This window comes from Schistocerca americana, chromosome 3 (genome assembly GCF_021461395.2).
Source record: "Schistocerca americana isolate TAMUIC-IGC-003095 chromosome 3, iqSchAmer2.1, whole genome shotgun sequence".
Classification (NCBI taxonomy): Eukaryota; Metazoa; Arthropoda; class Insecta; order Orthoptera; family Acrididae; genus Schistocerca; species Schistocerca americana.
In genome coordinates, this window is record NC_060121.1 from 521,277,610 (window position 1) to 521,299,629 (window position 22,020).

Genomic DNA, 22,020 nt, shown 5'->3' on the forward strand with positions numbered 1-22,020 from the left:
GGATGGCAGCGGCAGCGGCGGCGGCGGCGGCGCCAGCGGCGGCGGGGGCGGCGGCGGCGGCGGCGAGGGCGCGGGCCGCAGCGGCTGCGGCGGGATCGCCATGGCGCCCACGCCGGCCGCCGCCGCAGCCGCGCCCCCGAACCGCAGCGCCACCTCCAGGCTCGTGTCCGACTCCGCGCGCACCTGCCGGAACGCCAACCACCGCAGCTACAATCGCGCTCTACCAGAACTACGGTTCGCTAGTTTTGGTACGCTACATAAAAGGATTACCGGTAGTATTGGTAGAGATGGTAGGGAAAGAAACACAAATGAATGCATAAGAGAGAAAATGAGAGTCGACGACTTCTCTGTTTTTGTTTGTTTGTTTTGCACATTATTAGAACTGCACACCATTCAGTGATAGTCCATTGTGTACTATATATTCTTATAGAATATAAATAGAATTTTACTGTATAATCAATAAAAATTAGCTGAAAGCGTAACTTTTGCGCCTTTATGTAACCAAAGCAGTTACTTCTGGTGGACGCGCAGCTACCATGCGCAAACATAAAAATATGTATAACTGTTGTTGTTATTTTGTACTCAATAGAACGTCCTTCATCATAATCAAAGTTACTTATGAATAACACAAACATATTTTATGTGAGTTCGACGAAGTACTAAGCGATGTTTAATATGTTCCTTCTTGTGCGTCATTTTTATTTTTATTTTACCTTTTTGTTAAGGAAATTGTGTTCTCTAGCATTATATGATGAATCTCTATTGTTTGTTTCAATGTTACCACAATATCCTTCTGTTTCACCTTACAAATCAGCAGTGTTGTGTGATGTCCTTAGGTTAGTTAGGTTTAAGTAGTTCTAAGTTCTAGGGGACTGATGACCATCGATGTTTTAAGTCCCATAGTGCTCAGAGCCATTTGAACCATTTTTGAACAAATCAGCGATTTTCGGATAAAAGCTGAATTAAACATTGACATTTCCGCTTTCCTATAAATACGGTTTATTCTTAAGTAACAGACAAGAGGGTAACTATGTAGAATAAAAATGTTCCAAGGGTTACCCGGCCACTTATACATTGTAGCGCCAAAGAAACTGGTATAGCCATGCGTATTCAAATACAAAGGTTCATAAACAGACAGAATACATCGGTTGTTACATCGGTAACTGGTGCTACAATCGCAGGTTATAAAGATTTAAGTGAGTTTGAAAGTCGTGTTATAGTCGGCGCACGAGGAATGGGACACAGCATCTCCGACGTAGCGATGAAGTGGGGATTTTCCCGTACGACCATTTCACGAGGGCACCGTGAATATCAGGAATCCAATACAACATCAAATCTCCGACATCGCTCCGGCTGGAAAAAGATCCTGCACGAACGGGACCAACGACGACTGAAGAGAATCGTCCAACGTCACAGAAGTGCCAACCCTTGCTCAAACTGCTGTAGATTTCAATGGTGGGCCATCAACAAGTGTCAGCGTGCGAACCATTCAACGAAACATGATCGATGTGAGTTTTCGAAGCCGAAGGCCCACTCGTGTGCTCTTGATGACTAACTTAACTCTTCCCGAACGGTACCGACCGGCCGCCGCGTCATCCTCAGCACACAGGCGTTACATGATGCGGATATGGAGGGGCATGTGGTCAGCACATCGCTGTCCCGGCCGTTTGTCAGCTTCCGAGTCCGGAGCCGCTACTTCTCAATCAAGTAGCTCCTCAGTTTTCAGTCTTGATGATTGCACGACACAAAACTTTACGCCTGGCCTGGGTCCGTCGACACCGACATTTGACTGTTGATGACTGGAAACATTGCCTGGTCGGACGAGTCACGTTTTAATTCGTATCGAGCGGATGGACATTTACGGGTATGGAGACAACCTCATGAATCCATGGACGCTGCATATCAGCGAGGGATTGTTCAGGCTGCTGCAGGGTCTGTAATGGTGTAGGGCGTGCGTAGTTGGAGTGATATGGGACACCTGATATATCTAGATACGACTGTGACAGGTGACACGTACGTAAGCGTCTTGTCTGATCACGTGCATCCATTCATGTCCATTGTGCATTCCGACGGTCTTGGGTAATTCCAGAAAGATAATGCGATGCCCCACACGTCAAGAATTGCTACAGAGTGGCTCCAGGAACACTCTTCTGAGTTTAAACACTTCTGCTGGCCACCGAACTCCCCAGACGTGAACATTATTAAGCATATCTGGGATGCCGTGCAACGTTCAGAAGAGATCTCCACCCCCTCTTACTGTTACGGATTTATGGACAGCCCTGCAGGATTCATGGTGTCCATTCCCTCCAGCACTACTTCAGACATTAGTTGAGTCCATGCCACGTCGTGTTCGGCACTTCTGCGCGCTCGCGGGGGCCCTACACGATATTACGTAGGTGTACCAGTTTCTTTGGCTCTCCAGTGTACATCCTCTCTGAGTTTGTAGACGGTTCACCGATTACTGTTTTTAGGGTACTGTACTTTACATGCGTAAAGAAAGAAATGGTTATGAGGTAACGCAACTGGCATGAAACACAACCAGTGTACTGCTAATGCGGGTAGCACCGCAACTGACCAAAGCTAGTTTGACACTACCGTTGTCTACGCTTTCTTATGATAGTCTAAAGTAGTTGTACAACTCTAACTGCAGCGCTTTGATGCCGGTGGTCGTAGGCGGCACAAACATACCGACTTATAGTACGGAACGCTTGCGTGAGCTGAAGAGAAGTTGAAAAATGTGTATGTCACGAGAAATGGCAGTTTGTTTGAAAGTTTTACCACTATGAGCGTCTTTGGATGCTTGAACACATGAGCGATACATATTATTTGGCTACCAGAAGTTTCATTATTAGTAGAGCGCAGTATTGCCAAATCAGCTGACTCTTTATATTACAGTTGAGCTGGCAAATGAGTGATTGAGTAGGCGTCCGAACATATGGCTCTTTTCTCAATCATTTGATTCTTTTCTAGATTTTTCTTGACTATAGGAAAACATTAAAATCTAAGTTTATTAAAGTAAAATTATCCGTAATGGACTAAGACTTAAAAACACTCTTCTCTATTCCATCAAAATCTAAACCCTATTATTACACTGAATTAAAAAGCACAAGAAAGCAAAGTAGAACTGTGTTGGTGTGCCTTCCAGCCTCATTAGCTTATTCATACACAGACGAGAGCCCTATTGGAAACGCTGTTGAGCGTAGCTGACATCAGCAGAGTATAGAAACTTCACAATAATGAAGGAAGCTGTTATAAGCAAAGCAGACTTTAATTTATGCAGCATGAATCAGAAGTTACACGCTTCACTGTAGCAATGAACAATGTGCCAGCGACTGAACTGAAGAGAGAAGCGACGAACGTCTGTTCACAGCAGTGCTGTGCCAAATGTAGGAAATAACGTAATACTGCAGTGCAGATATTGTGAAGTTTGTTCTGTAGATACATTACTTACATTTTTATTGTAAGAAAAAGAAATTAATGTGAAAGAAACTGTCATAAAGATGTTTATTTAAGCACATTTTTACCCAAAAGTATGGGTTTTAAAAATGGGCTTATATTTTACATGTAAATCATAGGACGAAACCTCAAATTGTTATATCTGCATTGGAGGTACAAGAGCATCCAGGAATCATTTTCTTAACGAGATGCACAATGTGTGGTCTAAATCCTTACTCTTTTATCTTTCCAGAGGCATTACATTTTTGGTTTATATTTTCTCTCCTGTTATTAAAGCCACTGAAATGAAACGTCGTACAAGCATTTAATATTGAATGCAAAATTCTATGGGACACTTATTTCCTGAAGTTGTTTTAAACTGATTCACATCCCTGATATCATTAAATGTGAATAAATTATTTTTCAAGAACTTCAGTCCAAAGAAAACAATGACCCATCAAAATAATATCAGCCTTGATTATATTTTGGCTTGTCTGTGTATAACATTTTATTCACTTGTTCTTCAGATAGTTCGACTTACGTAACAATATCTACCTTACTGCATTTTCGTAGACATACCTCCCGCCTCCCTCCTCCCTCCCCTTACGAGTAAATACCTTGCACCGTATAATTTCTGCAAATATAAAACTGCACAATTATACACCATGTTTTATTTCAGCTTTTCTCTCGCTTTTTTGTAGACACGTTTCGCTTATTTAGATTTGAAGAGTTGGTAGCACTGGTAGAGAGCGTGTGAGTCGGCTGCAGAGACAGAGAGAGAGAGAGAGAGAGAGAGAGAGAGAGAGTTGTGTTGTCGCAGAGTGTGGAACTTTGATGGCGGATGTGCCGTAAAGAGCATGAATTTTATTTGAGATGTTGGTGTGACTGGAGAAAGAAGACTTTTTTGAGGTGGCTTTGTAGGTAGACGATGCTTTTGGAACAAGGTAGTATGCATGGAGTTTTATCTGTTACAAGAACTAGCAGAGTTATTATTGTAAGTAAAGATTTCATCGTGTTTAACAATATGTACGTTTTGGTATCTGGGGCGAATTATCAGCCATGTGTTAAGAATCTTAATTATTATTCTTCGCCCTCTACCTCCTGTTAAAAGTATTTCAGTAGGGAAGCAAAAAGTAAATTTTACGTAATTTAAATATTATTTGTGTGAGTTAATTTTTATGGAGGATGATAAAGCTAGGAAAAAAACGATAGTTCTCGTTAGTACGAATCACTTCTATGCTATTAAAAGGACTTTTATAGAATTTTAAAATATCGTTTCATCCATTTGCAAACATTTCAGTAAAATTTATCCTCACTGTTTGAATGAAAAGTGTAGCTTTACTGCGCTCTCACTACTTCTACTATTGCGTGGTCAGTCAGCTGCATTTTTTGGGAAGATACCAGATTCTCATTTGGCAAAGCAACTTAAAGTAAGATAAGGCAAATAACCGCGCAGTGCAGTTAAGCACATCGTATTGTTACAACTGAACAAGGCATAGAAGAAGTGAATTATTCGTTGCAAACTAAGAAAGAATTTTAGGGCCCAAGCAAAACTTTTAATATTTGCAAGATTTTCGTATAATTCAGTAGATGCAGTTTCTAATAGGGCGCAGTTTCAATACGCAACAGTTAGCCATTTTGCGTGATTGTTTGATGAGGAGGCATTCTAAATATGACTTATAGCCATTCTTTGTATTCAGTTTCATTTACACATACATTCAGTTTAGTGTAGTTGGCACCATACACATGAAAAGTAATTTACACAGCTAATGTTCGTAAGCAAATGCAGGGTAGCGAAGGTTAGTCTAGATCAGAGTACCTGGACGACACTGTAATCGAAATTTAAAAGCGAGAGGTCTTGACACACACAATTTCCACTTACCGAGTTTAAGCGTATAAGTTTCAAAATAGAGAGAATTGGGATTCAAAGGTGTCGAAGAGCTCGCTACAGGTGAGCAACAAACTCGCATTAGGACCAGGATTGGGAAGAAACTCGGCCGTGTCCTTTCCGTGTCGCTGATGTTGAGATCTACCTATACTGTCTGATCAAATGTATCGGGACACACCTACGTAACGTGGGACTGACCAGTAGATGTCACGAGAGGCGGACCCGCCAATATGGAGGTGGCGGGGAGTACTGTGTTGTCAGGTCAGTAACAGCAAAATATGAGGCCAGGTGAGCTCAGTGACTTCGAATGTAGATTAGTCACTGGATAAAATCTGGGTAATAAAATCGTCAAAGAGATTTCAAACCTTCTAAAGCTGACCAAGTAGACTGTTGGTGTTGTAACTGTGAAGTGTAAACGCGAAGGAGCAACCACAATTCAGCCAAGACCACGCAGACCCCATGTACTGACAGACAGGAAACGCCGAGGGCGATTTTAGAAAATGGAGGGAATCACTCGTGAGTTCAAAGGACTACCGGCATTTCAACTAGATGAATGCTGCGCGTAGGGAGTTAAAAAGAACAGAGTAGTCTACAATGGTCGAGAAGCTCCTGATCAGCCACAGGTTTCTCTGGTCAGTGCTAAGCGATACTTGAGGTGGTCTAAAGAGCAACGGCACTGGGCAGTGTACGTCTTGAAACTAGTGATCTGTAGCGATGAATCACGCTATACCCTGTCACAATACTATAGAAACGGTTTCCAGCTCTCGCCTATGAGTGTACGAAATACAACTGGGAACACTGCCGAACAGGATTGTTTTGGTGGACCAGGCATTATAGTGTGCGGAGGCATACTGTTGAATGGGCGTAGTGATTTCCATATCTTTGAACATATACTACTGGCCATTAAAATTGCTACACCAAGAAGAAATGCAGATGATAAACGGGTATTCATTGGACAAATATATTATACTAGAAGTGACATGTGATTACATTTTCACGCAATTTGGGTGCATAATCCTGAGAAATCAGTACCCAGAACAACCACCTCTGGCCGTAATAACGGCCTTGATACGCCTGCGCATTGAGTCAAACAGAGCTTGGATGGCGTGTACAGATACAGCGGCCCATGCAGCTTCAACATGACACCACAGTTCATCAAGAGTAGTGACTGGCGTATTGTGACGAGGCAATTGCTCGGCCACCATTGACCAGACGTTTTCAATTGGTGAGATATCCGGAGAATGTTCTGGCCAGGGGAGCAGTCGAAGATTTTCTGTATCCAGAAAGGCCAGTACAGAACCTGCAACATGCGGTCGTGCATTATCCTGCTGAAATGTAGGGTTTCGCAGGGATCGAATGAAGGGTAGAGCCACGGGTCTTAACATATCTGAAATGTAGCGTCCACTGTTCAAAGTGTCGTCAATGCGAACAAGAGGTGACCGAGACGTGTAACCAATGGCACCCCATACCATCACGCCGGGTGATACGCCAGTATGGCGATGAGGAATACACGCTTCCAATTTGCGTTCACCACGATATCGCCCAAACACGGATGCGACCATCATGATGCTGTAAACAAAACCTGGATTCATCCGAAAAAATGACGTTTTGCCATTCGTGCACCCATGTCCGTCGTTGAGTACACCATCGCAGGCGCTCCTGTCTGTGATGCAGCGTCAAGGATAACTGCAGCCATGGTCACCGAGCTGATAGTCCATGCTGCTGAAAACGTCGTCGAACTGTTCGAGCATATGGTTATTGCCTTGCAAACGTTCCCATCTGTTGACTCAGGGATCGAGACGTGGCTGCACGATCCGTTACAGCCATGCGCGTAAGATGGCTGTCATCTCGACTGCTAGTGGTACGAGGCCGTTGGGATCCAGCACGACGTTCCGTATTACCATCCTGAACCCACCGGTTCCACAATCTGCTAACAGTCATTGGATCTCGATCAACGCTAGCAGCAATATCGCGATACGATAAACCACAATCGCGATAGGCTACAATCCGACCTTTATCAAAGTCGGATACGTGATGGTAAGCATTTGTCCTCCTTACACGAGGCATCACAACAACGTTTCACCAGGCAACGCCGGTCAGCTGTTGTTTGTGTATGAGAAATCAGTTGGAAACTTTCCTCATGTCAGCACGTTGTAGGTGTCACCACCGGCGCCAACCTTGTGTGAATGCTCTGAAAAGCTAATCATTTGCATATCACAGCATCTTCTTCCTGTCGGTTGCATTTCGCGTCTATAGCACATCTTCGTGGTGTAGCAATTTTAATGGCCAGTAGTGTAGTACACTCGTTGGTCAACGTTAGTGTGTCGCTATACTCCTTCCCCGTGTCTTTCGATTCAGACTTGCATTTGACACTTGCTTTGTTTTTAAGAATGACAATCCGCAACTGCATCGAGCTTAGTGGAAAACGGTCGTTTAGCCGCTAAACGATCGCTTTCCACGAAGTGGGGCCGGGGCTGCGCCTCAGCTACGTAACGTAGCTTGGCATGGTACCACGGTACTTCAGATTTTTATGTTTGACCGTGCCTTATTCTGGCATGTATTAGTTTATTTTATGATTCTGAAGAAGGCTAGATTACTCTAGCTGCAACCTGGGTAAAGACTGGTAACATTTCGCAACTGGGGCGGATTTTTGACGTATTAATTTATCACATTTGCTGACAGGGCTGCAACATGTTAAAAATACTTAGTTTTCTAGTATGCAACGGACCCTCATAAATCGCGATGACTTCAGTGTGTTTACTGTCTTTGAACAAAAATGTCATGTCTGTCCGTCTCACTCCGTATTTCTTTGAGTTACTTTCTGTACTATGCTGTAATTGTTCCTTCTATGTATGTTCCAAGCTATATTACGTGGCAGTGACACATGATGTCAAAGTTACTTTCGTCCTTAAGTTTTGCACATCAGAGTAATACATTGACCGAAAGGGGCTGTAAGGTGGGTTGGGTTGTTTGGGGGAAGAGACCAAACAGCGAGGTCATCGATCTCATCGGATTAGGGAAGGATGGGGGAGGAAGTCGGCCGTGCCCACTCAAAGGAACCATCCCGGCATTTGCTTGGAGCGATTTAGGGAAATCACGGAAAACCTATATCAGAATGGCCGGACGTGGGATTGAACCGTCGTCCTCCCGAATGCGAGCTGTAAGGTGGTGGAACGGCTAAAAACATAAGTAAAGAAAAAAAAGAGAAAACACTAGAAATGTAAAAATTAAAATCAAACAGAAAGTTATCGCGATGCGTATCAAACAATTCCACTGATCTGACGATTACTGAACTGGAATTTGATTTTGTCTAGGCAAAGTATTACGGGAGATATCGATGCATCTTTATCATGTTTTCATATTTTAATAATAATTAAATCATCGTGTTTTAAGTAAAAATAGTTACCAGAATCGAGATGTTTCCTCGAGAGGAACAACTTATTGAAGGAAAGCATTTAAAAACAGACCAAAACAGAGCCATTACTCATTGCCTATGTCGGAGAACTGCACATAATGGCGACGGTTCTAATTTTGCACATTTGACAACTTATGTTAATTTAAAATTGCCACGTTGTAGGTTTCGCAGTTATTGTGTGTAGGTAGTGGAACATCTTGGGGGGAGGAATTATAAAAAACAGTTGTCAGGAGGAAGTCATAAGGGGCGCGTGCTCCTAGTCAGTGTCCTCCGCTCTACAGTCTGGCGACACGTGGGATGCTGCGCATTTGTGACGCAAGCGCGCACTGGCTGGCACATTCTCGCTCCAGCAGCGCCCTCGCGTGTGGGCAGCAGTCGCGGCGCCAAGGCGGCCTCAGCGCTCTTTTCCCCACGGACGGATGAACGCTTTGATCGCTTCACGGGAGCCGCTACCCTACCACAGCCACGTGGGCAGCTGCGAAAATTGCAGCATCAGTGACGTAACCAGAAGGATCCGCACTGTGTCCACACACACAAGTTGACGCTGCTTTTCTCGCCTTTTGAAGACGGCGGTACGGGATTGATACCTCAGCTTAGGCACTGTAAAAGGCATTCCCTGAATTACGCGTGAAGTCTGGGATCATACTACGACATCTTGCATTTTAAAAGCCAAGTGCTACAGCGTATGTATAAAGTAAATTACCGACGGCGAATTTATTTCACCGTTTTACTGTAAACCTCCCCACCCCACGGACCATGGACCTTGCCATGTTGTTTGGCTTGCGTGCATCAGTGATACAGATAGCTGTACTGTAAGTGCAACCAGTCGGAGGGGTATCTGTGCAGAGGCCAGACTAATACATGGTTTTTCAGTAATTGCAACAATCTTTTCAGTAGTTGCAGCGACAACAGTCTGGACGATTGACTGATCTCGCCTTGTAACATAGTCTTGCTAAAGGGTGACAATTGTTGAACTATATGAAATAAATCGTCATAACTTCTGAACGGTTTGCGCCAGGACGTTCAAACTGCACGGTTGGTAGCGGGGCATGATGGGAACTAGCACGGTTGTTTGCAGATGACGCTGTAATTTACCGTGTAGTAAAACCATCAGACGATCAATTCCAATTACAAAATGATCTAGAGAGAATTTCTGTATGGTGCAAAAAGTGGCAATTAGCACTAAGCCCGTAGCTCGTGGTCGTGCGGTAGCGTTCTCGCTTCCCACGCCCGGGTTCCCGGGTTCGATTCCCGGCGGGGTCAGGGATTTTCTCTGCCTCGTGATGGCTGGGTGTTGTGTGATGTCCTTAGGTTAGTTAGGTTTAAGTAGTTCTAAGTTCTAGGGGACTGATGACCATAGATGTTAAGTCCCATAGAGCTCAGAGCCATTTTGAGTTAGCACTAAACAAAGAAAACGGCGAGGTCATCCACATGGGTACTACAAGAAATCCAATAAATTTTGGGTATACGATAAATCGTACAAATCTAAGGGCTTTCAATTCGACTAAATACCTAGGAATTACAATTACGAGTGACTTAATTGGAAAGACTACATAGATAATATTGTGGGGAAGGCGAAAAAAAGACTGTGCTTTGTTGGCAGAACACAGAAGATGCGACAAACCCACTAAAGAGACAGCCTACATTACACTTGTCCGTCCTCTGTTGGAAAATTGCTGCGTGATATGGAATCATTACCAGGTAGGATTGACGGAGGACATCGAAAAAGTGGAAAGAAGGGCAGCTCGTTTCGTGTTATCGCGCAATAGGGGTGAGAATGTCACTGATATGATACGCGAGTTGGGGTGGCAGTCACTGAAACAAAGGCGGTTTTCTTTGCGGCGAGATCAATTTACGAAATTTCAATCACCAACTTTCTCTTCCGAATGCGAAAATATTTTGTTGACACCCACCTACGTAGGGAGAAATGATCATCGTAATAAAATAAGAGAAATCAGAGCTCTAACGGAAAGATTTAGGTGTTCCTTTTTCCCACACGCCATTCGAGAGTGGAATGTTAGAGAAGTAGTATGAAAATGGTTCGATAAACTCTCTGCCAGGCACTTAAAGTCTGAATTGCAGAGTAACCATGTAAATGTAGATGTGGATGTAGATGGGTTAGCGACGAAGCCCACTTTCATTTCGTCAATAAGCGCAATTGTTGCATTTCGGGGTTTGGGAATCCGCATCTCGTGATCGAGAAGTCTCCTCACCCTCAACGGGTGACTGTATGGTGTGCAATCGGTCCGATATTCCTTAAGGGCACGGTGAATACAGAACGGTACGTGAAGATTTTGGAACATGATTTCATCCTCATTGTCCAAAGTGGCCCTTATTTCGATAATATGTGCTTCATGCAAGACAGAGCTCGATCCCATCGAAACAGGAGAGTGTTTGAGGTACTGGAGGAGCAGTTTGGGGACCGCATTCTGGCTCCGGGGTAGCCAGGGGCCACTGCCATGGGCCTCGATTGGCTGCCTTATTCTTCAGAACTGAACACATGCGACTCCTTTTTGTGGGCCTATTTTAGAGACAAGATGTGCAGCAATAACCTCAAAACTATTGCTGACCTGAAAACAGCCACTCAGGGGTCATCGACAGCATCGATATTCCGACACTCCAGTGGGTCATGCGGAATTTAGCTATTCGTCTATGCCACATCAACACCAATGACGACATGCCATAACCTAAATCCGAATATCTGTAGTGACATTTACATGTTGAATAAAGTGTGTGCAAGCCGTAGTTTGTAACTAATTTACTTTTCTTTTCTTATAGTTCAATAATTATCATCCTGTATGTTGGTAGTCATGTAACTAGCCGGTTAACATTGCAGGAACTTACTTCCCTTTGAAATATTGTTCCAGTTCAAATGTTCAAATGTGTGTGAAATCTAATGGGACTTAACTGCTAAGGTAATCAGTCCCTAAGCTTACACACTACTTAACCTAAATTATCCTAATGACAAACACACACACTCATGCCCGACGGAGGATTCGAACCTCCGCCGGGACCTATTGTTCCAGTTCTTCGTACAATTTGCACATGGGCTGATATGAAATAAACCGAGCACAAATTTAAACTTCAAAGCCATTTCATTACTGTTCACCTTACGTTAACAGAAATTCATACCGCGTAGCAATAGTAACCTGATACTGAGAATGTTATGCCACCAGTTGTCAAATGTGTGATTTTTTAGCACAAATCGTTTCGGGACTACTTTATCTCATAATCAAACGTTATAAAACAAGGAAACAAATCAATAAATCACAATAGCACACGCACTGACAACCACATTAAAATATTTATACCGTTCTGTGGTATAACATACCTTACAGCTTCTATGCCATTAGACCCCGTCAAAAGCAAAAACCCAGCAGCAAACATCCATTGTCAGAGATAAAACTCTCCTTAGAATATTTCGTATTAGCGTGTGAACACTCTCAAGGCACAGCTATAAAACTGAAGGCAGCTGCTTTCATCTACCAAATATAGTATTACCTGCAACGCATGTTTTACAGCCCCACCGATGGTACTGTCTATTACAAAATCTATGAACATTGTACGTCAAGTCCTAGCAAATACTAAAAACCAATTCTAGACCTATGTTACAACGAGAACATCCACATAGAACGGCTAACAGAACAAATAAGTCATAATTCTGCTAATGGGAATACCTAATGACATAGAAGCTTTAAGGTATGTAATACCACAGGGCGATATATATATTTTTATATGGTTGTCAGTACGTGTGGTATTGATTGGCTTCCTTGTTTTATAGCGTTTGATAATGAGATAACATAATTCCGAAAAATGTTGTGCTAAAAGTATCACACGTTTGACAATGGTGGCGTAACATTCTCAGTACCGATTTATGAGTCAGTTGTATGATGGCTTCACAACAGGCAGCAATAATACCACCAAATTGCTGAAAGTATATGTTCCTGACTATTCCGTGTTCACATCACAACTCTTTCTCTCTGTTAGATCTCAAAAACTACTACTGATAACAATACGGCGAGAAGTCAAAGACACTCTCGTAACTTGTCAACTACAAAAATATTACAAAACCATATAAAAAGGCACGCATTATAGTAATATTACATGCAATAATTCATACGGGAGGCAGCCGCTTACTATGTTCCACTGATAACGGTTGAAAGCAAAGGAAAATTACGGCCTCTGTATTTTTCGAGGACATGCAGCTCAACTGTCTGGCTTAATGATGATAGCATTCTCTTGCGTAAAATATTTCGAAGATAGAATAATTGCCGATTTGGATCTCCGAGCCGGGATTACTCAGAAGGACGTTGTCATCAGGAAAGATAACACTGGTGTTCTGTGGGTCGGAACGCGGAACGTTAGGTCCGTAATCGCTAGGTCGGGTAGAGAATCTAGAAAGACAAATAGACTGAAGTTAGCTAAAGTGGGAATTAGTGAAGTGCCGTGTCAAGAAGAACTGGACTTCTGGCCAGGTGAGCACAAGGTGATCAACACAAAATCAAATAGGGGTAACGCATGACTATGTCTAGTAATGAACATGAAAATAGAAATGATGGTAACCTACTATGGACAAAATAGAAAAATGGAAAAATTGGTGGAAGCCATACTCACCCTACGACTTATCTTAGAAGGCAGACTGAAAAAAGGCTAACGTTAGTTTATTGCTCTTGTGGATTTAGAGAAAGCTTCAACAGTGTTGACTGGAACGCACTCTTTGAAATTCTGGAGACAATGAGGATGAAAAACAGACAGCGAAAGGTGATCTATAAGTGTGCGAACCAGACAGCAGTTACGAAAGTCAAAGGAAAAGAAATGATAAAACCGTGAGACAGACTTGTAGCCTGTCCTCAATGTCGTTTAATCTCTGCGGTGAGTTAGCTGTGATAGAAACGGAGGACAAATGTCGAAAAGCAATTAAAGTTCAGGGGGAATAAATAAAAACTCTAAGCCTTGCCGATGATTTCGTAATTTTGTCAGAGACAGCAAATGACTTGAAACAGCCGCTGTGTCTCCAAAACAGATTATAAGATAAATATCATCAAAATTAAAGTAAGTAATAAATCAGGTGATGGTTAGGGAAATAGATTAGGGGGTTTGGGTTGTTTTGGGGGAAGAGACCAGACAGCGAGGTCATCGGTCTCATCGGATTAGGGAAGGAAGTCGGCCGTGCCGTTTGAAAGGAACCATCCCAGCATTTGCCTGGAGCGATTTTAGGGAAATCACGGAAAACCTAAATCAGGATGGCCGGACGCGGGAAAAAGATTAGCAAATGAGACACTAAATTTTCATTTCTTGGCGAACATTAATTTTATATTCCGGATCCTGTAGCCATTCTTTCGAAACATGTACGTCAGGTGATTAATCTCGGAATCCAGGTTGTCCTTGTCACAAATAGTTGTAGGTCTATAATGTAGAGTAGCAACGTTCTGGACTGGGGGCGTAGAATCTGTGTGCTGTGATGTACGAGGGGGTGCTGAAAATTAATCTGAAAATTCTTAAGGACATTTATATAAAACAAACGCTGTTAATATTCTGTATCTTTATTTTTTATGTCTACATATTTATTTCTCAACATAATTATCCTGGTGAGGAATACATTCTCTTAAGAAGAGACCAGTTTGTTGATCCTGTCACTGTAGGATGTTTGACTTTTTTGACGGAAACACAACCTCACCTCTGCTGCACCGCTTCATCACTGTCAAAGTGAAGTCCTCGAAGGTGTTCTGTAACTCCTGGGAACAGATGAAAATCGATGGGGCAGTATGGAGGCTGATCCGATGACGGATCGTTTGCAGGTGTCGCAGCGCTCGTTTGCGGTCTGGCTTTGTCATGTTGAAGGAGGCGATGCTCCATGAGCGGACGAACTCTAGGAATTCGGAACTCGATTACAGCACACTGTTTCTCACGCACCGGCATACATTATGCGATCAAAAGTATCCGGATACCTGGCTGAAAATGACTTACAAGTTCGTAGCACCCTCTATCGGTAATGCTGGAATTCAACATGGTGGTGGCCCACCTTTAGCCTCGATGACAGCTTCCACTCTCGCAGGCATACGTTCAGTCAGGTGCTGGAATGTTTCTTGGGGAATGGCAGCCCATTCTTCACGGAGTGCTGCACTGAGGAGAGGCATCGATGTCTGTTGGTGAGGCCTGGTACGAAGTCGGTGTTCCAAAATATCCCAAAGATGTTCTATACGATTCAGGTCAGGAATCTGTGCAGGCCAGTCTTTTACAAGGATGTTATTGTCGTGTAACCTTTCCGCCGCAGGTCGTGCATTATGAACAGGTGATCGATCGAGTTGAAAGACGACATCGCCATTCCCGAATTGCTCTTCAACGGTGAGAAGCTAGAAGGTGCTTAAAACACCAGTGTAGGCCTATACTGTGATAGTGCCACGCAAAACAACAAGGGTTGCAAGCCCCTTCCATGAAAAACACGACCTCACCATAACACCACCGCATACGAATTTTACTGTTGGCACTACACATGCTGGCAGATGACGTTCAGCGTGCATTCGCTGTACCCACATCCTGCCATCGGACCGCCACATTGTGTACTGTGATTCATCACTCCACACAACGTTTATTCACTGTTCAATCGACAAATGTTTACGCTCTGTACACCAAGCGAGGCGTCGTTTGGCATTTACCGGCGTGATGTGTGGCTTATGAGCATCCGCTCGACCATGAAATTCAAGTTTTCTGACCTTCCGCCTAACTGTCATAGTACTTGCAGTGGATCCCGTTGCATTCTGGAATTCCTGTGTGATGGTCTGGATAGATGTCTGCCTATTACACATTGCTACCCTCGTCAACTGTCTGCGGTCTCTGTCATTCAACGGACGAGGTCGACCTGTTCGCTTTTGTGCTGTACGTGTTCCTTCACGTTTCCACTTCACTGTCACATCGGAAACAATGGGTGTAAGGATGTTCAGCAGTGTGGAAATCTCGCGTACAGACGTATGACACAAGCGACAGCCAATCACCTGACCACATTCGAAATCCGTGAGTTCCGCGGAGCGCCCCATTATGCTCTTTCACGATGTCTAATGAGTACTGAGGTCGCTGATATGGAGTACCTGGCAGTAGGTGGCGGCACAATGCACCTGGTACGAAAAACGTTTGTGTTTGGGGGTGTTCGGATACTTTTGATCACATAGTGTAGTTACGTTACACACTGGCATGTTACACGCTACAACTTGGAGCCCTCTAACGGCAGAGGGCTGCAAATATGTAGGCATGAAGAATAAAGATGCAGAATGGTAATAACGCTTGTTTTATTTAAAAAAGCCTTAAGTGTTTTCACATTAAAAATCCAGAGACATTACTTTTCGGCGTGCCCTCGTAAATCACTGTGCGTCGGCTTGCGGTGTAGAGAGTGGCAAAGAAGCCCATTCGATTTTCATTCTACGCTCAACAGAAACAGCAAAAAACGATAGCTTTCCTTGTTTCTCCGTCTCGACAGCGAATCAGATCTATAGGTGCATGCCATTCACGTTATCGACGAACTGCTTCAGAGCTTCGTTGCCGTGTGACCATACTATAAACGTGCCAACATTTCGATAAAATGAAGATGGAGAAACGGAACGAAATGTAATGCGCGTTCCTCGAAATGCTCCATAAAGCAATTAGTCATGCTGCAGACAATGGAGAACCTATCTGGATAGATGCGGAAGTTTCTTGAAGGGCGGTCTAACCAGTATTAATACCAATGAGCCAAGTGGTGGACCGTGTGAAGAACTGGGAACCGCAAGAGAAGCAGAGGCTCTGATGCTTGAAGACTGGCGTATCACAGTTGAAGCGATGGTAGAAGAAAGCGAATATTAGTCATGGATTAGTGTTCAACACCTTGCTTGACATTTTGAGTATGACAAAAGTTGTCGTCCGCTAGATTCCGAGACTGCTCACATCCATTCATAACGCTTGCAAAAACAAGATATCAGTGGAAACGTTGCAGTTGTGTAAGGCCGATCCAGATGATTTATTTAGCCGGCTAATCACCATAATGACCAAAGGTCAATGCTGGATTATCACTATGACCTCAAGACAAAGATGCAAAGCAAGAGGTGGAAACATATAGACTCACCACTGCTGAAAAAGATTAAGACCTAATATATTTCGGGCAGGGTGATAATGATTGTTTCTTGGAGCTGCCGTGGTGTGGTGCTAATAGATCATCGTTGTAAGGAGTAAATCGTCACAATAGCATCCTACTGAAATTTTCTAACAAGTTTAAAGGGAGCTGTCGTAGTGAAGCGTTGGAGGAAGCTATACAAAGTGGAGTTTTTAGTCAACAACGACGAGTGGCGGCTGAATATCATGTGCTAATTTGCTACAGCATACTATAAATATTGCACTGAACTTACGCCATATCTCTTCGAATGTGTGCTGGAAATCGCACTAAAACTACGCAATTTGTCTTCGAATTCGTGCTGGTATGCAATTAAACAGACGAAAACATGTTTTGCAGCCCTCGCTCCGCGATAACTACAAACCAGTGTCGAGTGCTGAAATGTTGGTCTGCCGTGCTACGATCAACTCAGTGGAGAATGCAGCTGTCTGTTTTCGACTGTACTTGCTCTGATGTGACGTAATCCATTCCAGCATTGTGAGTGCTATGTTGCTCACAGCATCAGGTGAGTATCTTTCTTTGAAAGTGTATGTAACGTATTGTACAAGCATAGGTTATGATAGACTCTTGAATAGCAGTTGTCGTAACGACGGTGGATGTGCTGTTCACGTCCCGTCTTCTGTGTCGAGTGTGCTCGGAATTGTTCACTATTTCGTCGCCCCTAGTTCGGAGTCTATCACAGCCGTCATAACAATGACTTATTCAGTAACTGGACGCGAAATATGCTCCACAGATAGGTTAGCCTAGTATATTTACAGAGGTCCATTTTCATGTGCCGAGAATATAGTGGGTGACCTTTCCGACATGTAGTGGCATATTCATAAAGATAACCTACCATAATGATCAGTTTTCAAACCCATCATGCGTAGATGAGAGCTTTTGAAACTGAATGTTTTATATATGGCGACTTCAAAACTGATCCCAAGGACATAATCAGTATCCATCTCTCGATAACGAGCAGTGTTGCCTTTAAAAAATTAGTCAGTGATAAGCTGTGCAACAGAATCTTATGCGCAAATGCAAGTAATCTTAAATTCAAACGCTCCGATGGCCACATTGATGCAGTCTCTATCGATCACACGGACTTGGCTTCTGTATGTTACAGGTCTTCGAACTCCCATTTGAAGTACTTCCAGATGTCGTCACTGCAACTTTCCAACCTTGTGGTAAAGTGGACAGCCACATGGCCAAAAAAGGGCTCACTTTTACAACATAGCTGGTCGTCAGTGGGGCACGACAGATTAAAACTGAGTTAACAATGGCGATTATTATGCACAACGGACAGCCACGTATTTCTTCCAGTTATGGCCACAAAGGACACATCAGGTTGGCGTGTCTACAACGGCGACTTGCTCGAATACCGACAGGTGAATGTGTGACTCCTCCTACAATTATGACCCTCCCCCTCAAATATGCGGGGGTGTACAGACGGCCGTCCCATCTGACATTGGCCACACTCGTCCGATAGACGCACCCAACAGAGAGAACATGTAGGAATCAGAAATACTGAACCCATCCTCTACAGCGGCACACCTTCAAAAGGTAAACAATGACTGACCTTGCAGGAGTGCATGAACGAGAAGTCGGACATTGACACATGTGTGGTGCTAACTGCAGCCTTTCTTCCTGAGAATACAATGGCCGAAGAGATCCACCCCATTCGGATGCTGAATCACACATATCCAAACACGAAACAGTGACATGCTCTGTTGGACGACCGCCTGTAGTGAACATCTGGAAAGGATTGCGGATCGTCTGATGTTGGTGACGGCGATAAGGAGCTCGCAGTGGCACCATACCCCCCTTGACAGCATTATGGACAGCGTCAGTCCTTCTGTCCTTTCTAGGCCTGCCAATAGTGACGACAGAGTCTCCGCCAAGAGCCAGCTGGGATATCCCATCAACAGTCGACGGTATCTCATGGCGACTGGGTGGGCGATTGTGAAATAGGCTCATCGCATGTAGTGTCGGATAGCATGCGACGGATTTCAGTGTCGATCCTGTGCTACTGTCGGTGTCCACGATGAAATATCCTGATATAAAGAGCCCACAACACTTACAGTGGTGTTGATGGTCAACAGCCATGCGATGGACAGACTTCAAACCTACCTTGTTGCGACTATTAACCTTAACCTGTTGAGACTATTAACATCAACACTATACGGACGTTCATTAGGTTATCCTTGCTTCCAGACATGCTGAACGCTGCCGACATCGATACAGCCTTTCTCCAGGAAGTATGCGTCGACGACTTCCCACGCATGTATGGCTATGACACATGTGCGGCTCACACCTCTCCCACAGGCAGCGGTGTCGCTATACTCCTATAGGAAGGAACAGTGGCGGACAACATTCACTGCCTCCTCGGTGCTCGAGGAATGGTACTCACGGTGCTGAGTGTAGGGTTTATCAATATCTGCTTACCATCTGGCACAGACAGACATCACCAACATTCACGTTTCTTTGCAGAAGAAGTCGCGCCGCTCTTCCAAGGCCGCCACAACCATTTAATGCTTGGGAGTCGCTTCAAATGCGTCGTGTCACCCAAAGGCCAGCCCCCACGATATTATATGTTCCTGGAACTAGGGACACTAATCGGAGATCTGCAAATGCTGGACGTTTGGGAGCATATTCACAGCATCGACCTGGACTCACATACTCCACGAGCCAATCTTACAGTCGCATTGACCGGATTTATGTTTCACGAACTGTCGTCACTGAGACTAGGATCACTCGACTAACGTATGTGCCACTCCACGACAACGATGGCGGAAAAGCCGCAGTCCGTGGAAGTCAAATGTCGCTCACCTGGCTTGCCCGGACTACAGCCAAGCCATTGAGGATTCGTGGCATTTGTGTGAAATCTGTCTCCGTCCATGTTCTATGACCATCCGCTGGTGGTTGATTTGTGCCAAACTGGCCCTGCGACCAACTCTGATAAACTATGGTCGACACGACGCAGCTTGGCGCAGACATACTCTTCATTCTACTACAATGTACAGCGGTACTTTGATACTATGGCGCCATCCCCTAACGACCAGCGGCGAATCATCATGCTGAGGCTCAGATCATCGCTCACGTGTGACGCCACCTAGAATGGATGGTAGTTCGATTTAGGAAGCAGGATAGGGTAGCAAGTAAACGCCCGTCTATGTTCCACGTACTTCGTGAAGGTAAACGATCCCGAAGAGTGCTAATACTCTCAATCGACACGGAGGACGGTCGTCGCCTCTCCACACAACACATCATAGCCACTGTGTTCGACGACCGTCATTACCAGCTCTTTCCAGATCGGACTCCTGATCCGATGGCATTGGCAGGTGTTTCTCAGACGATTTACGGCACCGTTACTCCGCCAATGGTGGGGGCTTTGCTGGAGGAAATTTCGGAAGAAGTAATTGACTCCTTTGGTAAAGGGGCAGCAAAAAAGTCTACAGGCAGTGACGGCCTTCCCTTAGAATTTTATTTATTAGCCACCCAGTGGACGGAAATCTGTCGCGGACTACAGTCTACAGACGTGACGCTTTCCCCTGTCTTTGCGTCACAGGAGGAATGGTCAATATTCAGGGATATGACAGGAACGATCATTCGAAACAAAAAAAACCTAGTAAACGTGGACTCTAAAATGTATAGCTATGAGCGTGTCTTCATCTTCATCTTTGATGCAGTGAATCAAATTTCTTCTACTGCAAGCTCTTTGCTTCCCATAATTTGGGAAGAAGTAGTATGGACCAAAACAAGAAAAAATTCCCTGGTAAACATGGGCTGAAAAATGCATACATTAAGAGGTACCATAAAATGAGGTGAATCCCATCAGGTGGTGTGAATCCATTTCTTGTTTTCGACATTTGTATATCTGAGCGCGACATTTTAACAAGAACACCGCGGCTGACCATTGTTGTGGATTCTTCACTGATTTGTCCACAACAATGGCGTGTTGGAATGTGCGGTACAAACAAATGGCACTGTCAGTGTTTGTGTAATTCATGTGCTGCACTCGTGAAATAAGTACATAAGTATGAATACTTCTGCTGTCATCAGATACTTTCTGTGTTAGTTGGTTAGTTGCAATATTCTCACTTGCACATGTATCTCCAAGTGCTACTATTTATTTATTCACCGTTAATACCGTTAACAGACACTGTGCATGCCTCATTACAAAATTTCATTTTTGTAGGGAGCATCCGATCAAGCGAGTGTACAAGAAGGTTCTAGGACGAACCTGGCATCCGACTACAACAAAGAATTTCTTATAAATGCTGTGAAGCGTGTCGAAACAGGAAAATTAAACATTCACAAAGCTTCAGAACAACACGCAGTTTCTTACACAACAATAAATGATAAACTAAAGAAGAGATACAAATATAAAATAGGTGGCTAGCAAGCATTAACCAACAGTGAGGAAAAAAATCTGGTTGAAGGAATATTGTGTTTTGCGAAATGAGGGTTTCCTTTGAGGTAAAATAATGTTACGGACACCGTACAGACACACTTAATCGAGCAGGGCAGACTGTAAAAGATTTAGTGACAACAGACTTGCTCGTGAATGGGTGAAATGTTTTCAGAAAGTGGAAATGTAAAGCGGGGAAGGGCAGCAGTTACCCCAGGAAACTTGAAGTCTCCTTGAATCGCTGATTGGTGTTCCTTACTCCAGTATTAGAGACTATACGAAACCAACTTTTGTGGCGATTCCTGCTCAGGTGAAGGTAATAGTGAAGCGAGGTACAAGGCATGCTGGAAGGATTGTGGATAGGTCTAGCTAAAGGATCAGTTTAATGAAAAATGTGGCAGCAGGCAGCACGGTCCTCCAACGTACACAGGTTGCAGGGAAAAACCCTCTACGATACTTGGACTGAGGGAGGTTTAACTGATGTAGCTTTAATAGGAATCAGAGTGCTTGGTTTGACCTAATATTGTTTGAACCGTGGTTTGTGTAAATTGTCTTCCCTAATTTCTGAGTTTTAGAGGGATCATAAGTGGCTCCTCGTATCAATCTCTCGAGTCATTTGTCACTCATCGCGATTGAACGGTCCGAGAACACAAAATTCAGTATGTGCTTCTACCATTTTACTTATGCCAGCCATTTGACGTGGGCTTCGCTCAGATCTCTAAAACTTGCCTGAAGAAATGTGCTAGATGACTGGA

At 44.0% G+C, this 22,020-nt stretch overlaps 1 protein-coding gene across 1 annotated transcript in view; it reads right to left on the reverse strand.

Annotated features, from left to right (window-relative positions):
- Positions 1 to 22,020, reverse strand: part of LOC124606176 (synaptotagmin-12-like) — a 121,532-nt gene that overhangs the window by 54,398 nt on the left and 45,114 nt on the right. The window contains exon 5 of the mRNA XM_047138143.1: positions 41 to 183. Coding sequence (XP_046994099.1) covers positions 41 to 183 — 143 coding nt within the window. The remainder of the gene's footprint in view (positions 1 to 40; positions 184 to 22,020) is intronic.